The following is a 27,566-nucleotide window of genomic DNA, read 5'->3' as shown; positions in this document are numbered from 1 at the left end:
TTTTGCACTCTCTAACCTCTCTTTGTACCTCTACTGTGGACTTCTGTAGTTGAGAGGAAAGCCTTGGCATCTGGTGAAGTGAGTCAGTGTTTTACAGAGGATGAAATATTAAAAAAAAGCTAAACACAATTGATAATTAGAAATAAGTTGCTCATGAAATGGTGTAATCAGTGTGATTTTATAGTAGCGTAACAGTTTGCTCTGTCAAAACTGCTGTCAAAATGGTACAAAGAAAGCACTTCGGATGGAATGTGTTTGCACAGGCCTGCTGACCACAGATATGAATCTGACTGAAATAAATAAAGCCTGACCACACAATCGACTGTTTGTCCCAAATAACTGCAGGGTTTTTTTTCCTTTCTTACTGAATAAATTAAGTGTTTTCCAGCAAGCTGTCTAAAGAAAGTTTCAAATAGATGGCACATCAAAAGCACCCTCTTCCCTGAGGTTCTGCTGAAATGGAGTCTTTGAGGTCCAAACAGAATTCCCCAGAGTCTGCTATAAAGAGAAAACTCCTCTCCTTCCATTTCAGAGTTGTTCCCCAGAGAAGTCATCTCTTTTGGCCTTATCTAAAAAAGTTTTGGAAAGAAAAAGAAAAAAGACAAATAAATTCCATGTTGCTGGTTTGCCCCAATGCCCCTCCGCTGAAACACAAGTTCGGTTCACATGCACAAACAGCAACAATGATTCTCATATTTTGGTTTGAGTTTCTCATGAGTTTGGTTTATCCTCATTTTGGTGAAGTGTGCAGTGCATTCAGCACAAACAGGTCATGTAACTTCAAGTTAAATTTTGATCTTTAAAACAGCGATAAAAAAACATTTGTGAAAATGTGGCGGTGTAATGATTACACGGTGTAATGGAGGTTACGCTCTCCACCTGTATGTGTCGTAGTCCAAGCTCCTGTGTTGTGGGTACCACGTGCCATGTTAGCACATCTAAAAATGAAAAGACAGGAGTTGGCCTTGCTCTGGTTTTCAGTTAAATTGAGGTTGCAGTTTTGGTCTGACTTGGACTAAGATTCTTCAGCTCAAGTGCAACACCCAGTGGTTTTCTAAAGTTGTATATTATACATTTTTTCAGAGATGTTAAGCATTGTTCTAGCAGTGTCTTGAGGGTACTCAAAAGGAAAAATGTATTTCATACATACATACATACATACAAAGTGTATGAAGAAATCGCTGGCAGTATGTAACATGAACAAGGTTGTAGATAGTAGCGTACAGCCTTGTGTAGCCCTGATTAATAGCCTTAACAAAACCTTAAGTTCACTCCACAGGGACGTATTCCTTCAGGGAAAACATTACAGCTGAATTGCCTAATAAGCCTTGTTGGTGGTCAATTTTTTCTTTTGTTGCATGTGTGTGTAACTATGGAAAACATCTACATTACGCCTGCTTTCTAGGTATTTGGGTAACACCCTTAAACAAATAGGAACAAATGTTCGCCATCTATTTTAAACTCTGAAATGAGACACAAGCAAAGCATGCCACATGTTCTTTTTTTGACTGCAGTGAAATTCAGATAAGAAAATCCTGATTGCTAGAATGTTGATCAGCCAATGTGGCAGTTAGTTTAAATTGTAGTCTACCCTGACAAGCTATTTCAATATCCTGAAGGACAATCAAAAATTATGAAAACTTAAAGATCAAAGTCTGGGAGAGTTTGGATGCGTTTCCAGCAGAAATATGTTTCTGCTTGTTTGTTTTATTGCGGGTGGTGCTCTAATAAATCAGAAGTGGTGACAGTCTCTGCATTTTATGAGCACCAATCCAATCTAATACGCCTAAAAGCAAACTGAAGTGGTGGAGAACAGCTGCCACTAAATAGCATTGAAAATATTTAAAGGACGTGAAACCAAGAGTTCACCCTTTAAACATGAGTACTGGGACTTGAAATGACTCTTCTGAAAGAGGATTTGTCCAATTACTGCCAAAGATGCCCTTTGGTGCATCAGAACAGTAACAGTGACATACCACTTAATCTAAATAATCTCCTTAAGGCTTTTCAGAACATCTGATTAGAATTGATTTAACATTCTCTTTTTGCACCCACTCAGAAACTTAAAAAAAAAAATTCAAAGACACTTTTTCTTCCATTTTCTACACCACAAATAATGTCATGATAAAGTATGAAAAGACCCTGTATTATTTCGTTGAAATTAATTAAAGTTTAACTGTGTAAATTTCAAATAAATAAAGGGTTTCACTATAATGCATCAAACATGCCCCCACCATTCCTCCTCCATCACATTAAGTGTGTGCTGAGTCCCAACCAATATTCCCTTTACAGTCATGACTGTGCACCAGTTCAGTTCACTCTTTCAAAACACCAATTATATTTGCTGACAAGACAACCGTCGTCTGGTTTATCACAAGATGAGTCAGTTGGCAGAAACTCTCATAGAGGTGTTAACTTAACAACGTGACACTGAACACCACAAAGATCAAGCAGTTAATACTGCACTTCAGGAAGAAGTATAAGATCTCCCCCCTCTGGGCTTGAGTGGAAAGAATGCAGACTTTCAAGCTCTTTGGGGTCTTCATATTGGAAGATTTCCCCTTGTTGGCCAACATTCCTGCAGCTTTTCCCATCAACCAATTTACAAATTAAACAAGAAAGAAACTAAGTAAGAAAGAAAGTATTTCCGTCCATCCTGCTATCTGCCCTCACTTTACTTGATTATGTGCAATACTTATTCTTATTCTGTTCGTTATCTGGTGATATTTATATTTTGTGTCCTATTTTTTAGACAGTTCCCTCTGTTTCTGTGATTAGACCATCGAGTAACAATGCACTTAAAATGGCAAAAAAGGCTATTCTGATTTAAATTTGCATTCTGCTCTTGTGCAGCCACGAGAGCGGAGCACAAATGTGCGGAGAGAGCAGTATATGGTGTAGGAATTTGTTGTGTGTTTCTGTTCCCAGGTCTATGGCTAAGATCTAATCACCACTGCATTATGTGCATTTGTATGTGATATATATTTTACAAACTTAGCAGGCAAAAGTCTTGTCACTACACAAGCTGTGATGCATTCAGTGAACACATGATGGCAGCACATTCACTAACTGACCAATGTGGATATGATTTTGAAATCATCTCTAAAAATCTACACAGGTCGGTCATGATTTTGTTGAGAAAATGAAAGTATCAAGTGTTGCCGTTTCACCAGTAAGCAGGAAGTAAAATTGAGTAAAATGTTCTGATGGCTTATAAAAGAGACCTCTGTCCAAGAATACATGTTAGATATCAGAACTTAGATCTGCCAAATGTTTCTGTGCAGACTTATTCTTTTGGGAGTGCATCACAAGTTATAACTTTTTTTAGTATTCATCTCTGTGGTTGCAGCTGGTAGATTAACTCTTTAATCTCCCATTTACTTTCCTCCTATATTTCCTTTTTCTGTTTATTTCGTCAGGATGCCTCTGACTGAAACAAAGAAAATGAGTGTAACTACACACATTACACACCAGGTGTCAGTGGTGCACTACGCTTTGCAGCTCACACAGATACTGTAGAATAAATAAGAAAACTCAAATATGAGGGATTAGCAGTGAAGTAATCAAATTAATCAAACATAAAGAAAAGGAGCAGTGCTTCACATTTATGATCCTTTTATCACCACTTCTAGATGATTGCTTGATCTTCCTTGGAGGTGTCTATTAGTGATCTTTCTAGACTGAGCATCTGCTGGTGTACTTCAATTTTGTGTAGAGCTTTCTGCTGTTGGCAAGACTCCTGTCTTTTTAGACTGCTGAGGCAAGCAGAGAGCAGGAAGTACAGTCATCCAACAGAGTGTGGCATACATCCCATCCTGCACTGCTCAGAGTGCAGTGACAGAGCAGCATTCATTTGACTTTTCTTTTAAAGCCTCTGCATAACCTATGATGTCTAATAATGATGGATGATGTATTTGGAGGAAACAAACGTAGAATTCATATATATTGCATTGGAATCCAACATAACATCTGAGCAGAACAGTGATATAAACAAGAAGTTTGTGGTGCTGTACTGAGAAAGGACCTTTGGACCATCTTTATGGTCATTTTTCACACATCACACAGTCTAGTGGCAGGAACCTGTTGTATTGTTTCCAGTACAATAGAAGATCGAGCAGAACTGCGACAATGGGACACACACACACAGATATACACATTAATGGCACAAAATCCAGTCAACAATGAGACTCAATTTCAACTCTCTAAGTCTGTGTGATGAGAGGATCACCTGCTAGTACACAGCACTGAAATATTTACTCTGCATCCAGTGGACATGAAGAGAAAAAATTATCTTAGTTTATTCAAAATAACAGATATGACTGCTGTGAAATTCTCTGAAAGAGAAATTGTCTAACTACTGACCAATGTGCACTTTAATCTCTCGTAAAACCTTCATCTGAAATGCATCATATTGAATTTCTAAAGGATCACTACTTGAAGATGTTTTCTATATTAAAAGACTTTAAGAATTTAAGAGATTATTCCTTTGAATCTTCCTCTTTTTTTTAAAGTCGAATGAAAGAACGTTCAAATCAAATGACTTGATTCTCAATTTGGGGAGTTGAGTAAGCCATTTGAAATTGAACATAAAAACGAACAGATTTATCCTTTGGAGACAATCACCCACGCCTATATCAGATGAACAACAGGCTGAGGTTGTGAAAGCAAAGCACTCATAAAACAGGGCCCATATCTTCCCTTTATTTAAGTGCTTAATTGCTGTTTTAATGAAGGTTGCTGTTGACTGGGCAGTGGAAGATCCACAAACATGACGCAGGTTTTGTGTGACGCACGAAATGGGCGTTTTTTTCTTCTCAAACGCTGCAAAAAAATCTAACTCGGTATTTTCTTTTGGATCTCCTTGTAATTTGATATTTAGTGGGTTGACTAGTAAGGCAATGATCCAACATGTTTGATTCCAATGCATCCTCTGATTTTTTCAGGATTTTTCTACAAACAAACTTTTTGAATATTTACTAACTATTTCAATTCAGCTTTGTATTTAAAGCTTTTATATTCAAAGAGAGATTACAATTTAGGCTTTTTCAAAATAGTATGGCGATAATCTTCCTATGAAGTTTTTTCCTGGTCATAAATGAAGAAATTCTACATAGCGTCTGCAAAACGTGGACACTTCTTACAGTGTTCACATACTCCCCCCTCCTCTATATTGACAGAGGGGGTCGGTCTTGTTGTAGTATGCTCTATTACTGCTTCAGCAGGTGATGTTGTAGCTCACACGGGGCTTGAAGAGCCTCCTTACTTATCTGGTTTTAATTAGAGAGGTGACCTGGTTTCAGCACCGCGGCGCGTCAACAGCTCCAGAGTACAGCGGAGATTTGCCCAGCCCCTCCCCGTCCGGTACGTCTGACAGAGCGGGTGCCCAAGGCGCAGCCTTCACGGCAGTTTCAGCACCAGTGGCCAGCCGGAGCGGAGCTGTCCACACATTCAGCACTCTTTTCTCTCTGGAGGGGGGAACCGGACGACGGTCAGTAAGAAAGACGGAAGATAACTTACTCCTGAGCGCTCCGAAACATCTTGTTTCAGTATGGCGGCAAAATACGTTGCCCGTTTCGTTCTTCTCTGTCTTCTTGCTCTGAATGTAGTGAGCCAGATATCTGCCTACCCCACACCTACAACCTCAACGGATGGTGAGTTGAAATTAATGATGGCAAGATAGCATAAAGCATCTGCATGAAAACTGTCTTTGGAAAAGAACAAATATATTTTAGTGTCCATAAAATATGTTAACACAAGGTCTCAAAACGCTGGTTTCAGCAGACGTAATTCTAAAGTTGAACAACAAAAAGTAATAATTTGTGTAAAATGTATATGTTTTATATGCTGCTTTAGTTACTCCAGTTTTAATCCAGCTATAACGTGTTTAGAGCGAAAACACCATAGAGCAAAAAAGCAGTGGCTTTAAAGTTCAGCTCCCGGCGACTGGTGGTGCTTTTAACTGCGCCTGGTCGCTTAAGGCCGCTGGTTGTCTATTTTCGCAACAGTTTAATCTTTTGTTTGGTAATCCGATTAAGCTTTGCCTCTGGTGGAGAGTTAGGACAGCAGAAACACATAATTTCACATCAATCTGAAAGCTCAAATGTAATCAAATGACTTTAATTCAAATACAGATTTTTTTTTTTAAATTGAATTTGAAATACTAACTGTAGTTTATTTGAATTGTTATTTGTCATTAACCTTAAACATCTATCTTACTTTGGGCCACAATTTACATAATTGCAAGCATTTTTTTTCTGTTGCAGATAAAACTGTGTACAATAGACAGCTGACAGAAGAAAGACCACTACAAGAGCAGGTGAGCTCCACTGTCTCTATGCCTCATAGCTAAATTTCTCATCCAATATCCGGACAAACAGGCTTTATGGTCACTTGTCAAATAACCTGGCTATTATCCTAGCAAACATTATTAATCAGAGCTTATATCCTGAGTGGAAATTATGTGTTTGATATTTGTCATTTCCCCCAGATTGCTGAGGCAGTCAGCGTGAAGGCTGCGGTGCAGTCAGCTGGTAAGAGGAAACCCCATTGCCAATCAATTGATGACTTTATTTCCTCCTACTGAGCAGATTCGGGTTGCAGCCTTTCCAGTAAAACAGACCTCAACTGTACTGAGAGCTAGCTAGAATTGTGGAAATGTGAGATGTGTCCATCGTCAACATTAGTGTGTTTGTTTCCGCTGCCTTGCAGAGAGCAAGCGTCCCACTGCCTCAAAGGATGTAGAATCAGAGCAGGACAGCGATGACTTTACCATGCTCAAGTCTCTGGCTGATGGCCAGAAGTCAAAAGAGACCTCTAAGGCTCTCGTCAACAAAGAGGATCAATACCTTCCTGATGAATCAGATTCCACGAAGAGTCGACGTCTTGCTGACGACTACGACTCCACCAAGAACGGGATGGACTATGGTGTGTACCAAGGTACACACTCTCAACATGCACATTTCCCTTAAGTAGATGTAATGGGGTCTGAGTCCCCCTGCTTGTTTACTCCTATCAACAAGCACAGGAATCGTGCTTTTTGCTTCTGTCTGTGGATGGCAGGTCACCAGGCAGACATTTTAAGAAAGAATAGGCAGAGGATACACGTGTGATGGGGATAAGCACAGACAGATAGAAAGAGTCAAAGACAGAACACGTGAATCCAGGAGAAAAAGATTATCTACTCCCTCCCTGGCACTGAGGTTGTAAAAGCTAATGCTCTGCTACAGTATCACCTCCTTCTTTAATCACTTCACAGGAGAGTTTTAAATGTCATACTGGCCATGACTATCTCGTCTCCGGCCTATATGGAATGATGAGGAAGACTGCTGCTGAATTTATTCAAGAAGCCACATTACAACCATTTTCTACCAATGCCCAGGCCAAAGTACAGTCCTTCAGGTATTTTAGAGTTCATACCCTAAACAATCATTTCTGCAGCTTTGTCTCAGTAGATTTTATCAAATGTGCAGACGTTTTACTGCATGTAATTTGATCATCAGCATGAAGCTCTCTCTGAGGTGAGGTGACTCAGGCACAAACCGCTGAGTGCTACACTTCCTTGACTCATGCAGTCATACCGGCAATGACACAAAGCCTTTCAGATTACGCTTCATCTCCATTTGGCAAGTGCCACCTAGATTACATTTCAAATTGTCTCAAGTAAGGCAAAAATAGATGGAGGTTAAAGTATACAGCTCATGAATCAATCTGCCAACACAGGCAAATATACTCTACTTATTCTTTTTGTGTTTGAAAAAGCTGCGGGGGCTGTTATATAAGCTGTTGCAGTTGTACATTTCTAATTCAGTAGTGCAGATAAAGTAGGCTGAATATGAGAAGTATTGAAAGACGGACTTCATGCACAGATAGATTTAGCATTTTATTGTTCAATGAATAAACAAAGAAACAGTGACAGTGTAGAAAAGAGTGCCAAATGCTGTGCTGAAAGGGTTTTCTATCATCTTTTAGACAGTGTTAATAATAGAGGTAGAAAAAATATTAAGTATATTCATGGGAACTGACAATGTGACACAAATCAAAAAGCATGTTCAGTCAAGTAGATAAAGAATTCAAACAATACTCCACAAAGGCACAAAGCTTGCAAGCTTGTGAGGGAGAGTATTAATGAGATTTGTGATTTCCTTGCAGATGACCCAGAAACCTTCCGCCAGATTGATGGTACTCCACTGACAGCTGAAGATATCGTGCAGAAGATTGCCAACAAAATCTATGAGGAAGACGACAGAGGGGTGTTTGACAGGATCGTTTCCAAACTGCTCAAACTGGGGCTGGTAAGCTCTGAGCTTGCGCTCTCCCCCGATACTCATATTGAATTCAACCCAGCATGTTGCATGACATTTTCTCTACAGGACCTCTCTCTGTCTCCCTCTGCACACCCTTTTTCCTCACTGGGAGATACAGAGATGTGTAAATCGTTTTTTGTTCCATCATTTCAACTGTGAATGACTTTTTTGACACTCAATAAGTAGTTTGGTGTTGCAGATCCCCTGGTTACAGTGATCAGTATGTAGCACCGAGAGTTTTATACTGTCTTCAAGTTGTTCTGTTACATCATAAACAAACTTTTTCTGTCTCTGTGCCTTTCCGTAGATCACAGAAAATCAGGCAGATACTCTGGAATACCAGGTGGCTGAAGCTCTGCAGGATCTCATCACCAAAAATGCCAAAAACAATGAAATTGAGGACATTGAAAGCAATGACGAAGATGTCAGAGGAGAGCAGGACGACCAGGGTTCAGACAAGGTACAGCCTGTAAAGTTATGATAACAGTGATTCAAAAATTAATAAAGATAGGAGCAAAAAGCAAAAGCTCTGTCCTTTCCAGGACACATGGGAGCCACCAAGGCGGCGCTACAATGAGGAGGACGAGGAAGGAGATGATGAGATTGAGGACGAGGTGGACAGGGATGTAGAGGAAGACATGGACAAGGCTGACAACACCTGGGAGACAGATACGGGGGAGGGCAATGAGGTGAGCCCTGAAGATGGGCTCCAGGACCTGCAGTATTTCCCAAACTTCTACCGACTGCTCAAAAGCCTTGATTCAGGTGGAAACACACACACATTGAGGTCACTGTGACATTTTAAATCACAACCCAACATCTTTTATCCAAACACAGTTGCTCCTCAGAATAAAGAGCAGGGCTAGATTGAAATTGTTGTCATGGTAATGTTGTTTTCAAGGATGAGTCAGCGCTTTTTTCCTTCTTTGTTTCCTACACATCTTGGAAAGTGCAGATGAACAACACTCACATACACACGCACACATTTACTATTGACTACTGTCAGATAATGATCTTAAATGTATCCTTTGCTTTGCTTTTGCAGATCAGGACACACAGGAGAGGGAGACACTGATTACCATCATGAAGACGCTGATTGATTTTGTGAAGATGATGGTGAAGTACGGCACCATCACGCCAGAGGAGGGGGTGTCATATCTGGGTAAGACATGATAGAATATCAGCACATTCTGCTATCAGGGTAATGATCCAATAATGTTATAGATCTTCAGCTTGGCAGGCCATCCTTGTTCTTGAGTTTTTCCCCAGACATTCCCAGAAAAGTGGTAGCTAAGCAACTCACTTCTATGGAGCATACAACATTTTTGCAAATTTCATCCTGCCGCTGAGACTGCTTTACTTTAGGGAAATTATGATGGGAGCAGATACCTAGAAAGTTTAGATTTTAATTTTATTAGACAGTATTTCTACTTTTAGTTATATACAGAATCTTAATTGATATTCTTGAGTTATTGTCATCCTAGATTTGTGCACATTTCTGGATTCCTCTCAGACTGTTCTGAATTACATTATATTTTATTACTGTTATTATAAAGTGGTTTTGTAAATCAGATCATGCCAGAGACACCAGTCTCGTCACGTGGAGTGCCTCAGGGTTCTGTTTTGGGCGCTGTGCAGTTCCTTTTTAAGCAAACAATTTAGATTGTGAACTCTTCCTCTGAGTTCACAAAACCTAACTCATGTTAACTTAACTTAACTCAGACTTAATCAGTCTGTAGTTAACCGATAGCAACCTTCAGGTCAGATAATACAGACTCTGATTATTGGCGCCAATAGTGTAATTTCTTACATCAGGCAGCTAACTGGCTCTTAAGGCTCCATAAAGCAGATAAACTTTAGAAGTGTTGTGTTTGAGCAGTCATGTCTTTAACTATCATTCCAAATGACTGTTTGAAACTATTTTGGAGTTAGAACGCTGGTGTGAAAGAAACCATTTTTATGTCTTAACAAGAAAGCCCATGACCATTTTTTGACTAAAACAGAATAAAACAGTAGAATAAAACACAATTCTCTTGTTTTATCATATCATCTTTGTTTGCCAGTCAATTCAAACAATAACTGCATACAGACCTCACAAAATAATGTCAGAATGATTTTAAACATATTGTGCAGGTTTGTGTATGTGTGGCTTAGATTGAGATAAGGGATTTAGGATTTAAGTATCAATACATCCACTGCTTTAACCACCATGTGTACACACATATCCTTATCTTGGGATGTTATATGAGTGTTGTTCGTATGTTGATATTGTGTTCTGCTGGGCTAACGTTCCCCCTCGTCTGATGCAGTGGAGTGTTAAGCCTGCACAGATAGATAAATATCAGGGGCCAGCTGTCACATCAGAAGTCAGTGGAAAGGTCAGCCACCTGTAAAGGACAGCTGTCATCTCTTTGTGTTAGCCTCAAGGAATCCCAGACCCATCATGTCCTCTGTGGATGATATGATCTTTCCTCTCTTGTTTAAATGACAACTAGTCTTAGACCAAAGATAAGAAAAAAGAGATGACATCCTCTTTCAGGATGAAATTGAGTTGTACTTAAAAATCAGATTAGTAGATGTGGTCCAATATTTTTTTAAAAAGGCCAGTTTATTAGTTTTTTTAACAAACCTCCCAGCTACATGTTACACGTCTTTATGATGTTATTCAAAGGTTGAGGGAAAAGTCCACTAAAGCTATAATTTTATAAATTAGGCTGAAGTGTTATTGTTGTAGTTGATTAATGTTTTAAGTATATAGTTCCGAGACTGCAGATCATAAGTCTCAAAAGTGTACAATGATGTCTTCATATTCCTTGTTTTTCCAATCTCTCATTTGGATTGATTGGATTGAAATGTATTGCATTTACATTGTCCTTTTCTAGTGTTGTCGACCACTCAAACTATTTTTCCACCACAAGCCACATTCACCCATTTAATCACACAGCACTTCTTAATCTATACAGCAGTTATCTAACTATATAGAATATATTACAATAAGTACATCCAGCTTCAAGAGCACAGTTCAGTGATTTGACTAAGGTAGACTTACTATATGTAGCTTATAAAGAAATCAGTCAATTCTCCCTCAAAAGATATCAGGAACTGGCCATTTTTGTCAGTCATAGTGGAGCGAATGACTATTCCTGCTATTACACACCGGAAATAACACCTGCCTATAACATTAAACAAGATGTAAGTTTCCATGGCAACCTCCCTGGCTTCACGTCGTGCAAGTTCTGAGGAAATAATCAAGTGGAATTCCGCCATCACCTAGCAACATGCTAAAGCCCTTTCCCCAGCCTCCACCCTCCCCGCAGTACGTCACTGAGATACACCACTGAATATAAAGAGCTGTCAATCAATTCTAATCTGCCAGTGGGTGATGCAGACCTCAAGACAGAGATACAGAGAAACGGAGCGGGGGAGGAAGAAATATGATGTACGTGTGAGTGGGCAGAGGAAGAGGACAGAATAATGGGCTTCCTCTGTGCTTCTACAGGTGTGAGGAGGTGTACTGTATACATAGAAAGTACAAGGGAGAGTGGGGTTGTTAGATAATAAGAAATAAAAGCCTGGGGTGAGCACATGCAAGAGAAGAAATTTCAAGGCTCCTTGATGCTCAGTTCAAGCAATTAAGTCAAGCCTTCCTGTTTGTCTTGTCTCTTTGTCCTTCTGTCCTAATATGCGGACTAGCATGCAAAGTTGGATTAACATCTGGACCAGATTTTGAAACCATCTGCCTCTCCAGTTCTATCTAAACACACATTTTCTCCTCCCAAAGCATTGTTTGACCACAATCTCTAAAGAATATGTTACAGTTTAAGGAATATCCATTTATACTACAGAATATTTGCTCATTTACTGTAGCTAGAGATGGGCTTCTTCACTATGTGAAGAAACATTCAACAAATGGTTTAGAAAACTAATTAATTAAGCGAACATAACTGTCCACATGAGAGGATGAGTTCATAATAACGTAAAAGGTTTTTGTAGCCGCATTACAGTGTGCTATGAACAATGTCTTAAATGCCTGTAAATAGGGGGAATAGGCTGAATGGGGGACAAGATGAAATTTGACTGACCAATTTGATGTGTGTATCCCCAGAACATCTGCATCCTTTAGTTTGAACATAATGTTTACCCCGTTTGTTAATCCAGAGAGGACTTGTTGTTCCATTGAGCCATGTGATCTCTTTGGTTCTCCTACATAATCCGCATGAAAACATAATGATAACCCCTTTAATCGTTAGAGCATGTCCTGGGGATTACCTAACAAATTCCCAAATAGATACAAAGATGTAAAATTAAAAGGTAACTCTTGTGTGCAGTTTAAGAGCAAATTATGGCAATTTTAGGGTAATGGCTCTGAAGAAGAAAAAAATGTATTTTGTGACAGTGAAAACTGAATTTGAAGCTAATATAATCACTGGAAATGAACAGTGGAAAACAGAAGATTATGTTGAGCATTATTGTGATACTCCTGAACCTTCTTTTCATTAATTAGATGGAAATCCCTTTTTAATGACAATAACCCTCTGAGTCACACAGGAACAGCGTGGGACTTTCAAATGGTCAAGAGGTTCTCATTCATCCTCTGCGGAGTGAACTGACAACACAATGCTAATTTAATCTGAAGTAACTGTTTGTCCTGCTTTTTCCACCTGCAGAGAACCTGGATGCTATGATAGCTATGCAGACCAAGAACAAGCTGGGCAAGTCCCTCGGGACTCCTGACCTTATTGAACTCAATGGTAAACTGCCTCCCAAGTTTTCCTTTGAACATGTCAAACATCAATAAAAATCGTGTTCTTTTAAAAAAAATGCATAGACAGGCTGAACAAGATATTCATGAAATGTAGTTTGATTGCATTTTTATTACATGTATATATGGGAATCATTTAATTTAGAATAATAAGTTTCAGCAAATTTTCAGGTCTTTTTCATTTATTGAGAAACACACTATCTGTACGCTATTGCAACATTTGGTTTGCCTTAAAAATCTGAATTCTGGGCAGGAAATGAATGGATTTCAGCCAAGTTGACCACGTTCCAGTTGCAATACCAGAAAACCAGTATGATTTTCTCATTGAGGAGCTCCCCTCCTATTATCAGCGATACAATCAGAATTTTGTGCACACAAACATGTAGCAGCATGTACACTGATAGAGATTTGACATTATTATGTGTGTGACAGATAAAAAGAGACAAACTAGCAGAAATGCTAAAACATTCATTACTTAAGCCATTTTGGATTTTGAATTTTCTCCAACTTTGTGATTTGGCAATGACTTGGGGAGGCTTTCCAATAAGGTTTTTCCAACAGGAAACTCAAAAACTTCAACTTCCAGGTTCAAAATTAACACACAAGAAATAGTCTTGAACACAGCCCTCCAGAAAGGAAATTTGCCATTTTTGAACATTTAACTGTCTGTGTGGATACGAAACTACACACAGTTTGTTTAATCTGAACTGAATTCATCTTAACTGCTCACCAGAGAGCAAATGCTGAACTATTGTTCAAAGTATCTTTACCCGCATCCAAAACAACCCTTTTTTAATTCTATATGCACTGTTTGTTTGTTTGTCATAGGGAGAAACTTTGACGAGGATGATAACACCAAAGCTGAAGCTGCTAAGATGCAGAAGGAATATGAGAATCTGAAAGACTCGACCAAAGAGGAGCAGCCATCAACTGAGACTAGTCAGTCCTCAACCAAATCCTGATGACCAGAAGAAACATGACATTTTGTGATTTGATAACCAGCTAAAATGATCTGATACAATTTTACCATTTTGCCCCCCACAAATGATAAGTTGTGCCCTTGTAAATGCATGATTCATTTTCATTTATATTTTTCATCGTTTTTTTTGTTTTGTTTTTTGCCAAATGTCCCAAATAAATACATGATTCACAAATCACTATAGCAAATTCTCACCCCATCACTTAAATGAAGCAAAAACATTTTTTAGTCTCCCTAAAAAAATGTGTAAATGCAGTGTAGCTGATACCATTTCAGAAATGTTGTTTTTACTCAGCATTGCTAATAGGAAGCAAACAGCACCCTGTAGTCCAGGCCAGTCATTAAGCCCCTGCTTGTCTCTGAACTAGGCCAGTCTAATAACACTCACCGGAAAGCTTGTTACAGCTTCTTTTATTCTGTGGCGCTGCCCACTGTACGGCACGTACTTACCAATATAATCCACCCACACAAACAAACACATACAAAGAGATACATTAAAATGGAAATGCAAAGTTAGACATAGCAGGATTAACACTAGACATCTTTTCCAACAATAGATGAGGGGAATACTAATAAAATCAACTGAGCTCTGGGTTATGTCTCTGTTAAAAGGTGGCATTGATTTGCACTATACAATACTTACAGAAACATTGGGGTATATATCAGAATAAAATTTTCATTTGTGATTAAACTATAGTCACAAACCTGATTCTCAAACAGTAGATATCAGATTTACGTTGTGCCTGCCATTTTTTCTTATACACTTCTTTTATTGAACCAGCAGCAATGTGCCTTATTGTGCCGTTGCTTTCAGATGAAGGTAAAGTTCCGGCTCCCAGTGCATTTTCATTGCTACTGTGGCTAAAAAAATAAGCATAAGTCTTGCTTTAGGAAAATTTTGTGGCATGAATAACTGATACATCTAAGATTGTGCTTTCTTACTAGTTGGTATAATCAAGGCTTTTGCAAGTGTTACAGTCCCTTAGAAAAAGTCTTTTTCAGACATACAATGATCTCTAAGGAGTAAAAATCTTGTGTTCTCCCATTTTCTCCCTCTGTTAACTTCAGATCAGCCTGGTAAGTCAGAGACTTATCTGGAGGCCATCAGGAAGAATATTGAGTGGCTGAAGAAACACAACAAAGAAGAAGGCAAAGATGGTGAGACATGTTCCCTTACTAAAAAACAGATGAGAGAAACAAGGTACAGGCCTGAATGTGTCATGCAGATATATAGCTTATTCATTCTGAACTAATCTTCCTTCCCAATTCTGCTGAGTTGTGAGACCTACATCCTCATTTGCAAACTTGGAAAATTTGAAGACTCTCCTCTTGGCCCCAATTTGCAATTTAAAAGAGAGGGGAACCGAGATAAATGTTTTACTTCAGATCTCATGAATATGGATCATTCTTAATTAGTCCGTCGCAATTGTTTGTAATACAGCTGCCTTGTTCCCAGACAGAGCTCGCTTGTACCTGGTTCTCATCATTATCATGTGTTGCTCTGTGAAAAAAGAGATGTAGCCACTGATGTAGCACAGAGAGCCAAAGTGGAGTTGTTTGTGTGTATTTACATTTGCTGCCTTTCCTATAGTGTAATTTTCAGTATGTGTAAAGAAGCAGCATGTGACCCAGAAAACTGCACCATACTGCAGAGCTGTGAAAACTAGTGTAGCTTCACACACAGCAGTGCACTCATCTAACTGGGGAGGCCTACAGTCAGGCTCTCCACAGTGTAAAATCAATGCCCAGTGGTGCTTAATTAAGCAGAGGAGAATGAAATGCTAATGAGTTCTCACCATCCAGGCCATTCATCTATTGGAGATGATCTCAGTAGGACAATCTTTATAACAAGAAAACAAAACAGTTCTATCTCGGTGAAATTTATGCTTAAAGTTAGCTGGCCCGATCTAATCCTAGCTGAACAATAGGATAAGAAGTTATAGACAGATGGATTACAGATAAAAACAAACTCTGACCCAGATTCTTGTTTGTATCTTAAACGCAGAAGAAGAAAACAACAACATTAACAGACTGACACTCAGAATATAGTGCTGAAGAGTGGAGGGGAGTAGAAGGCCAGATCAGCAGGGAAGTTTTGTTCGGAGCTCATCTTTAACCTTGCCCTATAAAGGACACCTCATTAGCATTCAAGTGTGGAACGGTTGTCCGGGACAACAGGGGGCTATCCGCCTGCCTGTCAGGGAAATGAGACAGGGAGATAATGGTGCTAGAACAGACGCACAGTGTCATCCAGTTTTCCCATAATCTGACACCATGTAACAAAAATAAAACATTAGGATTCTCTTTTCTAAATCACCTTGTAGTACATTAAACTCCTCTTAAAGTCCTCGTCCTTGCTCTCTTTCTCTTTCCTGAGAAAAGTACAGCTGGAGGAAAACAAAAGCCTTTTCAACTGAAAACAGTCTCATAGAAACAGAAAGGGAGATGGGCCATTTATTGTGTTTACTCTACCAGAAGAACCCATTAGGATGATCTCAGCAGACTGCGTGTCTGTGTGTTAATGAGTTCATATAAGTGTGTGTATGTGTGTGTGTGTACGCCTACACACCACAAAGATTAGCCAGAGGAGCAGATGGACACAGAGGCGACACCCTGGTTTTGGATCTTGGCCTCTCACAGTCGAGAGATTGCAGGAAGTGGTGTTGCTTGTGATCACATTCTGTTAATCCCTCACGTCATGTGTGGCAGCAGCACAGCAACTGTATTCTCAGACTATGAAATGAACTGCACAGCTATAAATGTTGCCACTACAGTCAGCTAGAGCACAGAAAGGAGTTGCTGCAGCTTTTTGCCTGCTCTGAAACTAATATTCTACAATGATTAATAACACAGTGCTCTCGTCTAAATATAGCCGCATCACGCTGGTGTCCAATGACAGTGGCTTGTCAAGGGCAAGGTGAATACAAATAGCACTTCAAAATGGAAATGTACTGTATAAAAATGTTTTATTTGGGACTTGTCTTTGAAAGAACTATAACTGTTATTATGTTTCTCTATGACCTTCTTATCGCATGATTGAATACTGAAAGTTCTCAGCATCAGACAAACACGCTCTGACCTTAATCCTTCTTGGAGCTTGTTTGGGTGTGCCATCTTCAGAGGATAGTGCATCAAGAGTTTAACATCTGCTTTTTCCTAGCCATAAAATCCTCATGTCCATCCTGTCTGAACTTCAAAGAATAAACCTATCATTTTCTGTGCCTGTACCTCCAGATTATGACCTATCCAAGCTGAAGGATTTCATGGACCAGCAGGTTGACTCGTATATCGAGAAGGGCATCATCGCCAAAGATGAAGGCGACACCATCAAGAGGATCTACAGCAGCCTGTAATAAGACCTCCCATTCCCTTGCCTAAAACACAGGACTGAATCTGACACTACAAAACCATGACTGCTTCGATTACTTCCCATAGGATGATAAATGATTTTACCCTCTGAAAGACTCCCAAAATGTACCAAGAAATAGAATCAAATAATACTGCTGACAAAATTCAAAAGTATTCCCTAAATGATTCCTTACTCAACTGATTATAATTGTACACCAAGATCGAAGAGTAAGAATATCTAAACTATTATCGTGAGGTATCAGACTACTTTATGTAACATAGGCCTCATCAAACATGTTACCAATTACTCCAACCTGACTCCAGAGGGAAATGAATGTTATGGGAGTATGATGCTAGAGCTTTGTTATAATCATTCTTTCCAGTACATGTTTTTGCCAGTACAACACTTTTGTCAAATTCTACTCATTATATGTAATGTCTTAGCTTATTATATTTTTCCCAGTGTTTATGTAAGATCTTAATATATTCTTGCTTTTTACTTCAACAAAAAAATACAGTATATTTGTGGTGTATCACGTCTGTGCACCTTGTACTCCGCTCTTCCGTTCTGCTGTAACTCACCTGTAGCCCACTAGGGGGCGGTGTCTGAAAATCAACACTGCATGTCTCTTCTGTGCGAGTTATACATTTCCATCTCTGTAGAGGCAAAAGATGAAGTATTTTTAATTGTAAATATTTGTGAGTTTTTCCTAAAGTTGTAAGAGAAATTAAAGCATTGCCTTTTCTTTACTTGTGGTCTGAACTTTGACAACAAAACAGGGCTTAAAATAACATTAATTACTGACATCTAAGCTATTGTGCAGAAATCATGAACCACTCCTCATTGGTTTATTTATGTTTTGCTTTCAAACAGTCATATTTTATCGTAATTTTCCTACAGTGGTCTTGAGCAATAGTTCTCCAGGCTTTCTGAAGGTCTTTCAAAGTTTTAATTTAGACATTGGCAGCTTTTTCATTCGTTTTCAATCCAGTTGTTGTACCAGATTATTCTCAGTTTTTTTTTAAGTCACTTAACACTGACTTATGAATCAATCACTTAGCAAAGAACCAATTCTAAATGATATCTTAAGGAAGTTTGTTATACACATAAATTATTCTCATTTCTTTAGTTCAGTCTATAAAAAAGAAAGATTACACAGTTCGTAAAATAGTATTAGACATGAAATAGCATTTTGGCTCCAACAAGGTGCTTCCCAAAGAGATAATAGATGAAAATGTAGAATATCTCAGCATGGTGTGCAGCGTGTCCTTAAAAATCTGTGGAAACTGGACATGTGAAGGACAAAAGAAGAAGTGGCAGACCTGAAAACTATCTACATCTAAAACTATCTTAAGAAACAGGGAAAAGAATCCTACAAAGACTTGACCTGGGTACTGAGAGGTGCATCTGCCCCTTTGGTTCACCCATTTACTGTTCACTGAAGCCTCATCAGAAATGCTCTTCATGGAAGGACTACTGCCAAGAAGCCATTCTTAAGGAAGGGAAACAGAAGAAAAAGCTGAGGTATGCCAAATGACACAAGAAGTGGACTGAAAATCAGTGGCAACAGGTCTTATGGAGGGATGAATCCTCCCCAGAGCCTGGACCTCAATATTACTGAAGCAGCTGGGGTTCACCTTGAGAGAGAAAGGAATAAAAGAGCCATTATCTAAAGAAGAGCTTTGAAATGTCCTTCAAGAAGCCTGGAGAACTTACGGCAGTGGCTCAAGTCTTTTATGCAGTAATGTACTCGCTGAAGGAGATGTGCGTTATGATAAAACAGACTTGAGATCTTTGTGTCTGGCTTAAATACATATTTATTCATACCAAATAAAACAAACAGAATTTTAAAGCACAATTACAGTTCTCCACTCCCCACACACAAATGAAACATTCACACTTTAAAAATAGAGCTCTCTGCCTGCTGTTTCTAAGGGTTAGGGCTACAAATGAGACATGTTCCAAAGCTTGAGTCCATCCACCGCCTCAGTTTGGGCTTTTGTTTAAACGGGGTAAACACTGATGAAGAAGGCCTGAATATATACGTTCCAATGGGCCTATTCTAGGAGGAGATTTAGAACATCACCGGCAGTTAGCAACAAGCTAATCCTTCTGGAAATGCTTAGCGTTGTGTGCGAGTGTAAGCGAGTGAGTGTGACTAAACATAAGCAGCAGGTGTGTTCTGTACAGCAGCTTCGCAAGCATATGCTGAGTGGATCTGCAGTCGTGAGAAGATTGCCCAGTAAAACTGTACAAAACAGAAGTAAGAAAATACATCATATCATAGCATTTCAATAAATAAGAAGGCAAACATGACACTCGTTCAACATGGTAAATGCAAGAAAAGAAAGAAAACAACAAAAGCAATGAGGTTGAGGTGGTGGTTGTGTATGTGGGTTTGTTTCCGAGTCAGGGCTTCGGGTAAGTGGACCACGTCTTTATATCTCCTGGTATGAAGTTTTGGGGGCCGTGTAGTTCTCCTCATTGGTCCTGCAAAGGTGGAAAATAAACAAACTTCAGTGGGAAGTTCATCACAGCAGCAACACTTCCAATGTAACAGCACGCACACATTGTTTTGACTTTTTTTTTTCTCTCATCCTGCCACTGTTTTTCTGGTCAACACAGAGTCTACGTCCACGTGTGTTGATCCCAGTCATAGCACGAGGCTAATCTATCCAGAAAAGGAACATCAAAATGCATCAGAAAGTCAACACACCACCAGAGAAAAGCCACTTCTGATATACAAACCATCTATTTACAAAATAAGATGTTAAAATCACTATAAAAAATGTCAATTAAGGTTTTACAATTTAACTTTTAGGGCAAAAGATAAAAATAAAATAAAAACTGCTGCTATAGAGAGTATGGAGAGAATATGAATATTATTAGACTCACTCAGATCTTATTATGGAAAAAAAAACAAGAAACCTGAAAGTCTCCTGCTCACTGAAATTTAGTCTCCTAATGACCCCTCCCCAGGCGAAATATGCTGACCCTGCAAATTCAAAAGTTATCTATTTATTCCAATGATGCAGTGAGAGGAAAGCTTACCTAATCCCACATAAATCCACAGTTTAAACTTCCAGTGCGTAACAATAACAAAGGCCTGTGAGAAGAAAACTGAAGATTTTACTAAACATTGTTTAAGTTTCTATCTAATCAGGTTAGACTGGCCATAACACCGGCTTAAAAAGCACAGACGAATACTGTAATATGAGAAAATACTTATTGCGTAATGCAAGAACAGGCTACAACGCGTCAGTCGACCTTGTAAAAGGAAAAAGAAACGTTTAGAGGTGAAAGGATTTCAGGATAGACGCGGACAGAAAACAAGAGTAAACATGCTCCTTCGTTTTCTTTTACCCACCTTATCTGTCCACAGGAGATCTCAGCTGCGCATGCAATTTGAAACTGAAGTCTTGAATAAAACAGTATTTCCTATAACCTGTTAAACTACTTCCTTTCATGTGCACGTTGTCCTTGGATAGTTAAATACCTCACATCACACAAAGTTGATTCAAACTTGTTCTTCTTTAACAAACACTCGGTCTGACTCGTAAATTTCCTTTTATTCCAATTTCCTCTATAATTTGTCATGTGTGTGGCAATTATTGCTGTAAGGCATGTCAGGTGTGTCAGAGGTCCCTGAGTCATCATTTGATAAACTAAATGTATATGTCAAAGGACCCGTTTACAGATTTTTGCCTGTGATGATGCATAAATGTGTTACATGTTGACTGTTTCCCATGTTTTATCTTTGCATGTTAAGACCACTGGGCTTATGTGCGATGAAATCGTTATATAAATAAAACTGCCGCTGTCACTAAGCTTCATAAATCAAATACAGAGGATGATCCGATGGTACACATTTTATGTGAAACTGCGAGAGAAAGCATTTAACTTGAAGGCAAAGTCTAAGTCAGGTGTTAGCAACACGCGGGGTGACCATAAAGTGTGAGGTTTGGAAGTGCTCACCCTGTACGAATCATACAACAGCAGCCTGTCAAAGCCTGATCTTCATAAAGTGCATCATGGCACCAACAAAGACAATTTTTGAGAAGCTCGCAACAATTTCTGAAGAGCTACCGATTTTCTACAAATGGAGGGAATTCTAAACGACGGTCATCCCTCCCAGGAGGAGGTGAGCAACAGATTATTCCAGAAGCGAGGTGCGTCAGGTCACAAAAGGAGCCAGGTGAATGTTTGCACAGCGGGGTTGCAAGGAGAAGGCAGCTGCTCACCAAAAAGAACATCGATTGTTTGCTAACGACGTGAACGAGCCAGATGGCTCGTGAAAATGACACTTGTTGCTGAAATGAGAACCGCTTTGTCTCCTATAAGGGAGCGACTGTATTCAAGCGAAAGAATCTTATCCCATCTGTGGTGATAGTATTATCACAGTTTATGCTTGTTTTGCTGCAAGTGGGTCAGGGACGTTTGCCATCATTTATGAATCATACCAGCAAATATCAAAGGAGGACATCGGGATATCTATCCATGAAGTGAACGCTAACGGCCCACACCAATGACCCGAAGCAAACGTTTGTTTTCTAAAGAAAGGCTAAAGATGAAATAGTTCATCAGGAGTGGCCTGATTTAATCTGAGCATTTCATGTTAGGAAACTCTCCAAAATCCCATGGTTGCAGCTTTTTCTCTAAGTTGAAATGAGCTCAAATCCTTAAAGCTAATGTGCAAGACTGATTTGACAACATGTTCTGGAAACTTGCAGTTATTGCAACACATGGAGGTCAAACTATATACTGACAGCACAGGTTTACATACGAGGGTTAGGGTTTTGCCCCGTAGACAAATAATATTGTCAGTTTGTTTAATTAAGTTCTCTTTATTGACTTTCAGCACTTGTTTAAAGCTCTAAGGACACACAAACTCTAAAGCACTTCTATAATCTTGACTTTCTTAGTCATTTCTTTTATCACCCTACTGTCATTGACCTACCATAACCTTTGAACTCCTCTTTTCTTGCTATGATTATAAATTCAAGTGAAAGGAGGCATGTTTTAAGAACTAAAAGAAAGTTGAGTTTTTGGAATAAGGAGCCAAGAACCAGGTACTGATCAGTCTGCTTATTCCCTGCAGTTCAGCTTTGGAGGTTTGTGGCTGGTTTGATCACATGCAGGACGTCGGACAGGCCGCGTTTACCCTGAGACTGAGTGGAAACAACGGAGTGACGCATGTCATCCCATCATGTGCACCAACTGCTGCACATGATGGGATTCTTCCAATTCCGTCTTAAGCATTTGCTATCTTAAAGTTCCACGACATGTGTTCATACTGGGTCTGCGCAATGTATTGAAAAATTATTGAAACATTAATATCACAAAGACATTTTGAGTTGAAAAAGGGCAAGCACAGGTGTAGTAATGAGGGCTGCATTCCAATCTTTTGTGCATGTTCTACAACTCACACTGACAGTGGCAGAAGTAGAATGCAGCCCTTGTAGATACATCTGAGATTAGAACCACATATATAAGTCATATAAGTCATATTGTAATAGAAATATTCAACGATGGCATCGGGTGTTGCATGTTTTCCTAATATCCTGCAGCACTAGTTTATATCATCTTTTATACAAGCGGATATAATGAAAGCAGAAACTGGTGGAACTGCCAGAACAGTCAGTTGATGTTCTCAAAGGAAGGGAAATAATATTGCAGCTGCTACGGAGGGCACAATTTCCACTCTGAAAATAACAAAATGAGCCAAACAGAATGAGCCTGAGGTGGGAAAAAAAACAGTTGGTGTCTGATGAGGTATCAGCTGCAGTGTGACTCAGTCCTCCCTAAACTGATAGCACCAACAAGGCTTTTTTTCTATATGAATGGGTGCATGCCAGGCATCCACTTCTACTTCATTACTGAGCAGGCATGAGAGCGTTCTCTGTCTCAACAAGCTGTGTGAGGAGGACAAGCACAGGCCAGCTTCAGCAAGCCAAATCTGCTAAATACCTGAATGTTGCGTAACATGGCATCTGACGACTACAGCAGACTGGCACAACCCTGAATCTTATCTCAAATCCTCTCATCTGAGAGAATATTTTCACACTCGAATTCCCGCTGACTGGGACTTCTGACAATCACCCACTGAGCTCAGAGAGGACAGCCGGGGCCACATTTTCTACAAATGGTGCAAGGCTGGGATTATCTTAATGGTAGCCTGAGTCTTCGAGCTGTGATCATCAACTTTTGGGCAAAGAAGCTGTAACAGCAGCCCCAGCATAGCGTGCAAAACACACACGAGCTTTACCAAGACACTTACCTGCCTCGATTAGTTTTAAGAAAAAAAAAAGTAATTTTACTTAGCAGATAGCTGAGGGCCCCACGCTGAAAAAGTATTTTCAGGTTACATGAAGTTATTAAACCCCAACTGATGCTGTGGGTAGCTTCTAATTCCATGTTGGAACACATCCTGTGGTCATGGAAAAGTTATTACTCAGAAGGGTCAAATCAGGACATTACAGGAACTACTAGAATTGGTTTTAAAACTGTCCAACACATTTTCAAAGCCTAGAAAGATAGTGCTAAACCATCCTCTTCAGGGAAGAAATGTGGTTGGAAGAAATTTGGATGTTCGGTGAGATCAAAGTGAAGAGAATCAAAAGAAGAATTTGCAGCTATGTTAAAATACTGAAAGTTAAAGCATTTCCAAAAGCACAATGTTAAGAGATCTCACAGCATTTTTGACCGAGCAGCCTTAAGAATAGCTACGAATCATTTAGGATAATTGGGGGGAAAAAAAAGAAGCTTGAAATCTCTAGGATGGAGATTAGACGCTGGATCAGTGTAAAAAAAAGGTCTAATGAGTGCAGATTTACCCTGATCCAGAGTGATGGGAGCCTCAGGGTAAGAAGAGCAAAAGTAAGGTTTTCCATCAAAAGATTTGCTCCTCCCTGATGATGACAGTGCCAGGACGCACACAGAGTCCTGGCATTTCTTTTTTTTCATTAAAGGTATCCGTCTACAGATAAGCACTACCATCAGTTGTAAAGATGGCAGGTGGTAACATTACTAAGCCTTTAGGATCCTCAATTTGCCCAAATTCGAACAAGAAGAAATTGGAGAGTAGGTGATCTGGGTGACATTCTGATGTCAAATTTAAAAAGAAATGTTTAGCAATTACTGCACAGTGTGGTCTGAAAGAGTTTACACACAGTAAAGTGGCAGCCACTGGCTGCGAGTCGCACCGCGCCTCACCTTTCTTCCTCTTCTTTCAGCCTGCGGGCAGCCTGCTTTGACTGTTTAATTTGCAAGTCCAGTCTGTGTAAGAAGTCTTTGGCTGACAGCTCCTCTGGCTGAGTCTGGTGTTGGGGTGGTTTGGAGTCCTCAGGGGGAGGAGAAGAAGATGGCGAGGGTCCCTCAATATCCTGCGTCATAATACAGGGCATATCTGCCTCCTGGCATGTTGTTTCACCTTCCCCGTCTGGAGATTCCAGAGACAGTCCATTAAAGATGTAGCGCTTCTCCGACACCACAGGGATGTTGAGGCTGTTCCTCAAGAAGATACAGTCATTGCTGAACAGCTTATTGGCTCTCTTGATTTGCTCCATCTGGCATATTGGGGTGACAGCAAAAAGAGCAGCGTTTAAGTGTTTCTCTTCTATACGAAGTCACCTTTCTTGTTCTTGAAGCGTTTACTTCTTCTTAGACCCAAGGAATTAAAATGATGTTTTAAGCCCTTATTTACGTGTGATGTTTGTTTTTTTTTATCTATGGCTTTCAATGTTTTCACTCCTGACCGGTGAGAAATCCAGTTAGAAAGGCTGCATCTAAAACATCTGCAGAAAGTCTGTTAATCTGTTCCTTATGATTATGAGCATGATAGATGTGGATGTGCCGAGTGTGCACGAGGGATGTGTTCAGAGTGGATTCTCCTGGAAATCAAAAGTGGGGATACTAGATTTGTGCTTTCCAGACTTGGAGAGTTGCTGCGAGTTTGGTGTGGCAAAAGCTTGTCTTTATGTTGTAATGTGCAATTCATCAAAGTAATAATCCAACTGACACATCCAGCTGTGGACCCTGTCACCGTGACACTGTAACCTTAAGATAGATGCCTATTTTACCCAACTGATAAGCTTTGATATGCAAATGCTAAACTGATAAACTCCTTTGGACTGCCTTGCCTTTGAGAGTAGTGCACAAGGGCATGACAGGTAAATTCCCACACATGCTTGTCTCTAAATCATAAGTATCCTGCTGAATTTCTGTGCGCTTCCAGCTGAGTATTTGTAGGCTTTATTGCTACATTTCTGTGTCCAGGTCAACTGACTATAAAGAAGAATCAGAGGAGGATTAGGTGACAGCTCAATGAATACAAATTAAATGTGTCCACATAAAAGTGTGGAAGTATGATGTTGTGGTTAGCTCCTTTTATAATTCAGAATGCAGTCTTTACAAGTGATATCACATCTCTTATCATGGTAAACACTAAAAGCACAGAGTGCTGTTGTGGCAGAGAAGCAACCTTACCGTCACACCGTATTTGAGAGCAATCCCTTGCAGAGTATCACTGTCTGTAACCCGATGCTCTATGTATTTCTCCCCCAAAGAGGCCGTGACACTGGCCGTGCTTCCGTACGAGCGGATTTTGGTCCGGGCCAGGCTCTGGGACAGTTCGCTTTCGGACTCGGAACCGGACCTGGACCGGGGGAAGATGGGCTGGGCAAATCGTCCTCCTCCATCCCGCATCGGCAGGACGGGTGAGAACTCCGCCATCTTCTCTTGAATAAATAAAGAGCCTGATTACCTCTGTTTGTTTCACCGCTCCAGCTGACACGAAGCAATGCAACTAAAGCACTAATTCAGGCGGCGGGAAGTATTCCATCCCGGGACATATTTAGCGCGTCAGCCCAGGAAAAAGACGCATGTTTAGGGACCATTACCTCACAGCTTGCTTTTGTCATACATCCGCCACTTTGACGTAAAAACGTAGCTAACGTTCAAACGCCCGCAAACAACGACAACATTTTCCGGTTACGCTTTCAAAATGTTTCACAGGCGAACACCACAGGCTAACATGAAAAATACAAAATTTGCTCAGAACAGTTTAAAAACTCCAAATCTACGAGAGTTCAAAATAACCTGGAGTGAACTCAGACCTGCTTCATGTTTTTAATCGAAGATTCAATCGTTGTGATTTACTGATCAAATAAAGTGTCTTACTTCCGGTAACAGGCAGCAAACCCTTTTTAAAAAAACTTTATTAACAACACATTCAATATAAATTACAATGTTACAATACAAATTAAACAGCTAACTGATTGAGATGATTATACATGGCATACAAAGTTGAAAATAAAGGGAATAAACTGAAATAAAATGACACTAAAAAGCAAGCAAGTAAAGATACATTCAAATACCATTACATTATACCATGTCTCACATAATAATACGCGGTACCAGTTGAGGGTAAGTTTTAAACAAAGAAGTATTAATATCCTAATATTCTATGGTGCCTTTATCTATTCATAATATACTAATACAATCATAGAATATTTCAAACTCATCATAAAACAAGCTTTTACTTGGAGGAAACTGAAAAAAATGACCTTGTTGAAAGAATTGTCTACAAGTAAGATCATTTGATTCAGTATCAATTTTATTGTGAGATTGTCTCCAGATAAGCACTTTTTCTGCAATACGGACCAAACATCCAAGATTGACAAAGAAATTTGAGTCCAAAAATTAGCTGTATGGGGGAAAATACAATTCAATTCAAAAGGAACTCATCCCCACCTTTGTAGATGAAACAATAGAGTATGGAAAACAGCTCATCTAAAATTTAAACTGGATTTTAATGAGAAAAAGGAAATAGGAGGTGAACAAACCTAACCATGAAACAATTTTTCAACTAGTGTTGATAATATTGTTGCAACATATATGTTTAAATTTCTCAGTCAGTCTTAGGTTATAGTCAGTAGCTCATTTTCAACAGCTCCATTGAGCTAATAGCCAGTGATTATATGCTTAACCCTTAAATATCCCTTCACTTTTTCAAATTTTGATACATTTACAGTGAAATGATATCTCAAGCATGAAGAAAAATGTAAGAAAATAATTTTCTCTTGTTTTTTGGAGTGAAGGGGTGGACATTAAAGGGCAAATAAAATCATATACGACTATAATTTAGCGTTTTTGCACTCTGATTATTGAGATGAA

General features: G+C 39.4%; 2 protein-coding genes across 3 annotated transcripts; one reads left to right on the top strand and one right to left on the bottom strand.

Moving 5' to 3' along the window:
• The first annotated feature begins 5,083 nt into the window (after positions 1-5,083).
• scg3 (secretogranin III) lies at positions 5,084-17,788 on the top strand. 2 transcript variants are annotated; one of them, XM_072380896.1, is made up of 12 exons: positions 5,084-5,651; positions 6,264-6,316; positions 6,488-6,530; positions 6,709-6,936; positions 8,149-8,291; positions 8,611-8,763; positions 8,846-9,068; positions 9,349-9,465; positions 12,971-13,054; positions 13,894-14,004; positions 15,113-15,202; positions 17,279-17,788. In XM_072380896.1, exons 1-12 carry the CDS (start codon positions 5,549-5,551, stop codon positions 17,395-17,397), a joined length of 1,467 nt encoding a protein of 488 aa, XP_072236997.1. In that variant the 5' UTR covers positions 5,084-5,548; the 3' UTR covers positions 17,398-17,788. The 2 variants fall into 2 exon arrangements, with proteins under 2 accessions (XP_072236997.1, XP_072236998.1); XM_072380897.1 differs by having other exon boundaries at positions 5,096-5,651; positions 6,709-6,924.
• Positions 17,789-19,197: 1,409 nt separating this feature from the next.
• On the bottom strand, positions 19,198-26,526 carry lysmd2 (LysM, putative peptidoglycan-binding, domain containing 2). Its single transcript, XM_072380895.1, has 3 exons — positions 25,878-26,526; positions 24,606-24,958; positions 19,198-19,883 (listed from the first exon to the last, which is right to left on the bottom strand). Exons 1-3 carry the CDS (start codon positions 26,121-26,123, stop codon positions 19,832-19,834), a joined length of 651 nt encoding a protein of 216 aa, XP_072236996.1. The 5' UTR covers positions 26,124-26,526; the 3' UTR covers positions 19,198-19,831.
• Between the last annotated feature and the right edge of the window lie 1,040 nt (positions 26,527-27,566).

This window comes from Leuresthes tenuis, unplaced genomic scaffold (assembly GCF_036924035.1).
Source record: "Leuresthes tenuis unplaced genomic scaffold, fLeuTen1.0.hap1 SCAF_2, whole genome shotgun sequence".
NCBI classification, from domain to species: Eukaryota; Metazoa; Chordata; class Actinopteri; order Atheriniformes; family Atherinopsidae; genus Leuresthes; species Leuresthes tenuis.
The sequence above is the reverse complement of the archived record's forward strand: the minus strand, read 5'-3'. Positions and strand labels throughout refer to the sequence as shown.

Coding starts and splice junctions, on each gene's coding strand:
- lysmd2 (XM_072380895.1), bottom strand. CDS start 26,123: ATGGCGGAGTTCTCACCCGTCCTGCCGATGCGGGATGGAGGAGGACGA. Junction 24,959..25,877: donor CTCTCAAATACGGTGTGACG/GTAAGGTTGCTT, acceptor CCAATATGCCAG/ATGGAGCAAATCAAGAGAGC. Junction 19,884..24,605: donor CTGAAAGAAGAGGAAGAAAG/GTGAGGCGCGGT, acceptor CCACCTTTGCAG/GACCAATGAGGAGAACTACA.
- scg3 (XM_072380896.1), top strand. CDS start 5,549: ATGGCGGCAAAATACGTTGCCCGTTTCGTTCTTCTCTGTCTTCTTGCT. Junction 6,531..6,708: donor GGCTGCGGTGCAGTCAGCTG/GTAAGAGGAAAC, acceptor GCTGCCTTGCAG/AGAGCAAGCGTCCCACTGCC. Junction 8,764..8,845: donor ACGACCAGGGTTCAGACAAG/GTACAGCCTGTA, acceptor TGTCCTTTCCAG/GACACATGGGAGCCACCAAG.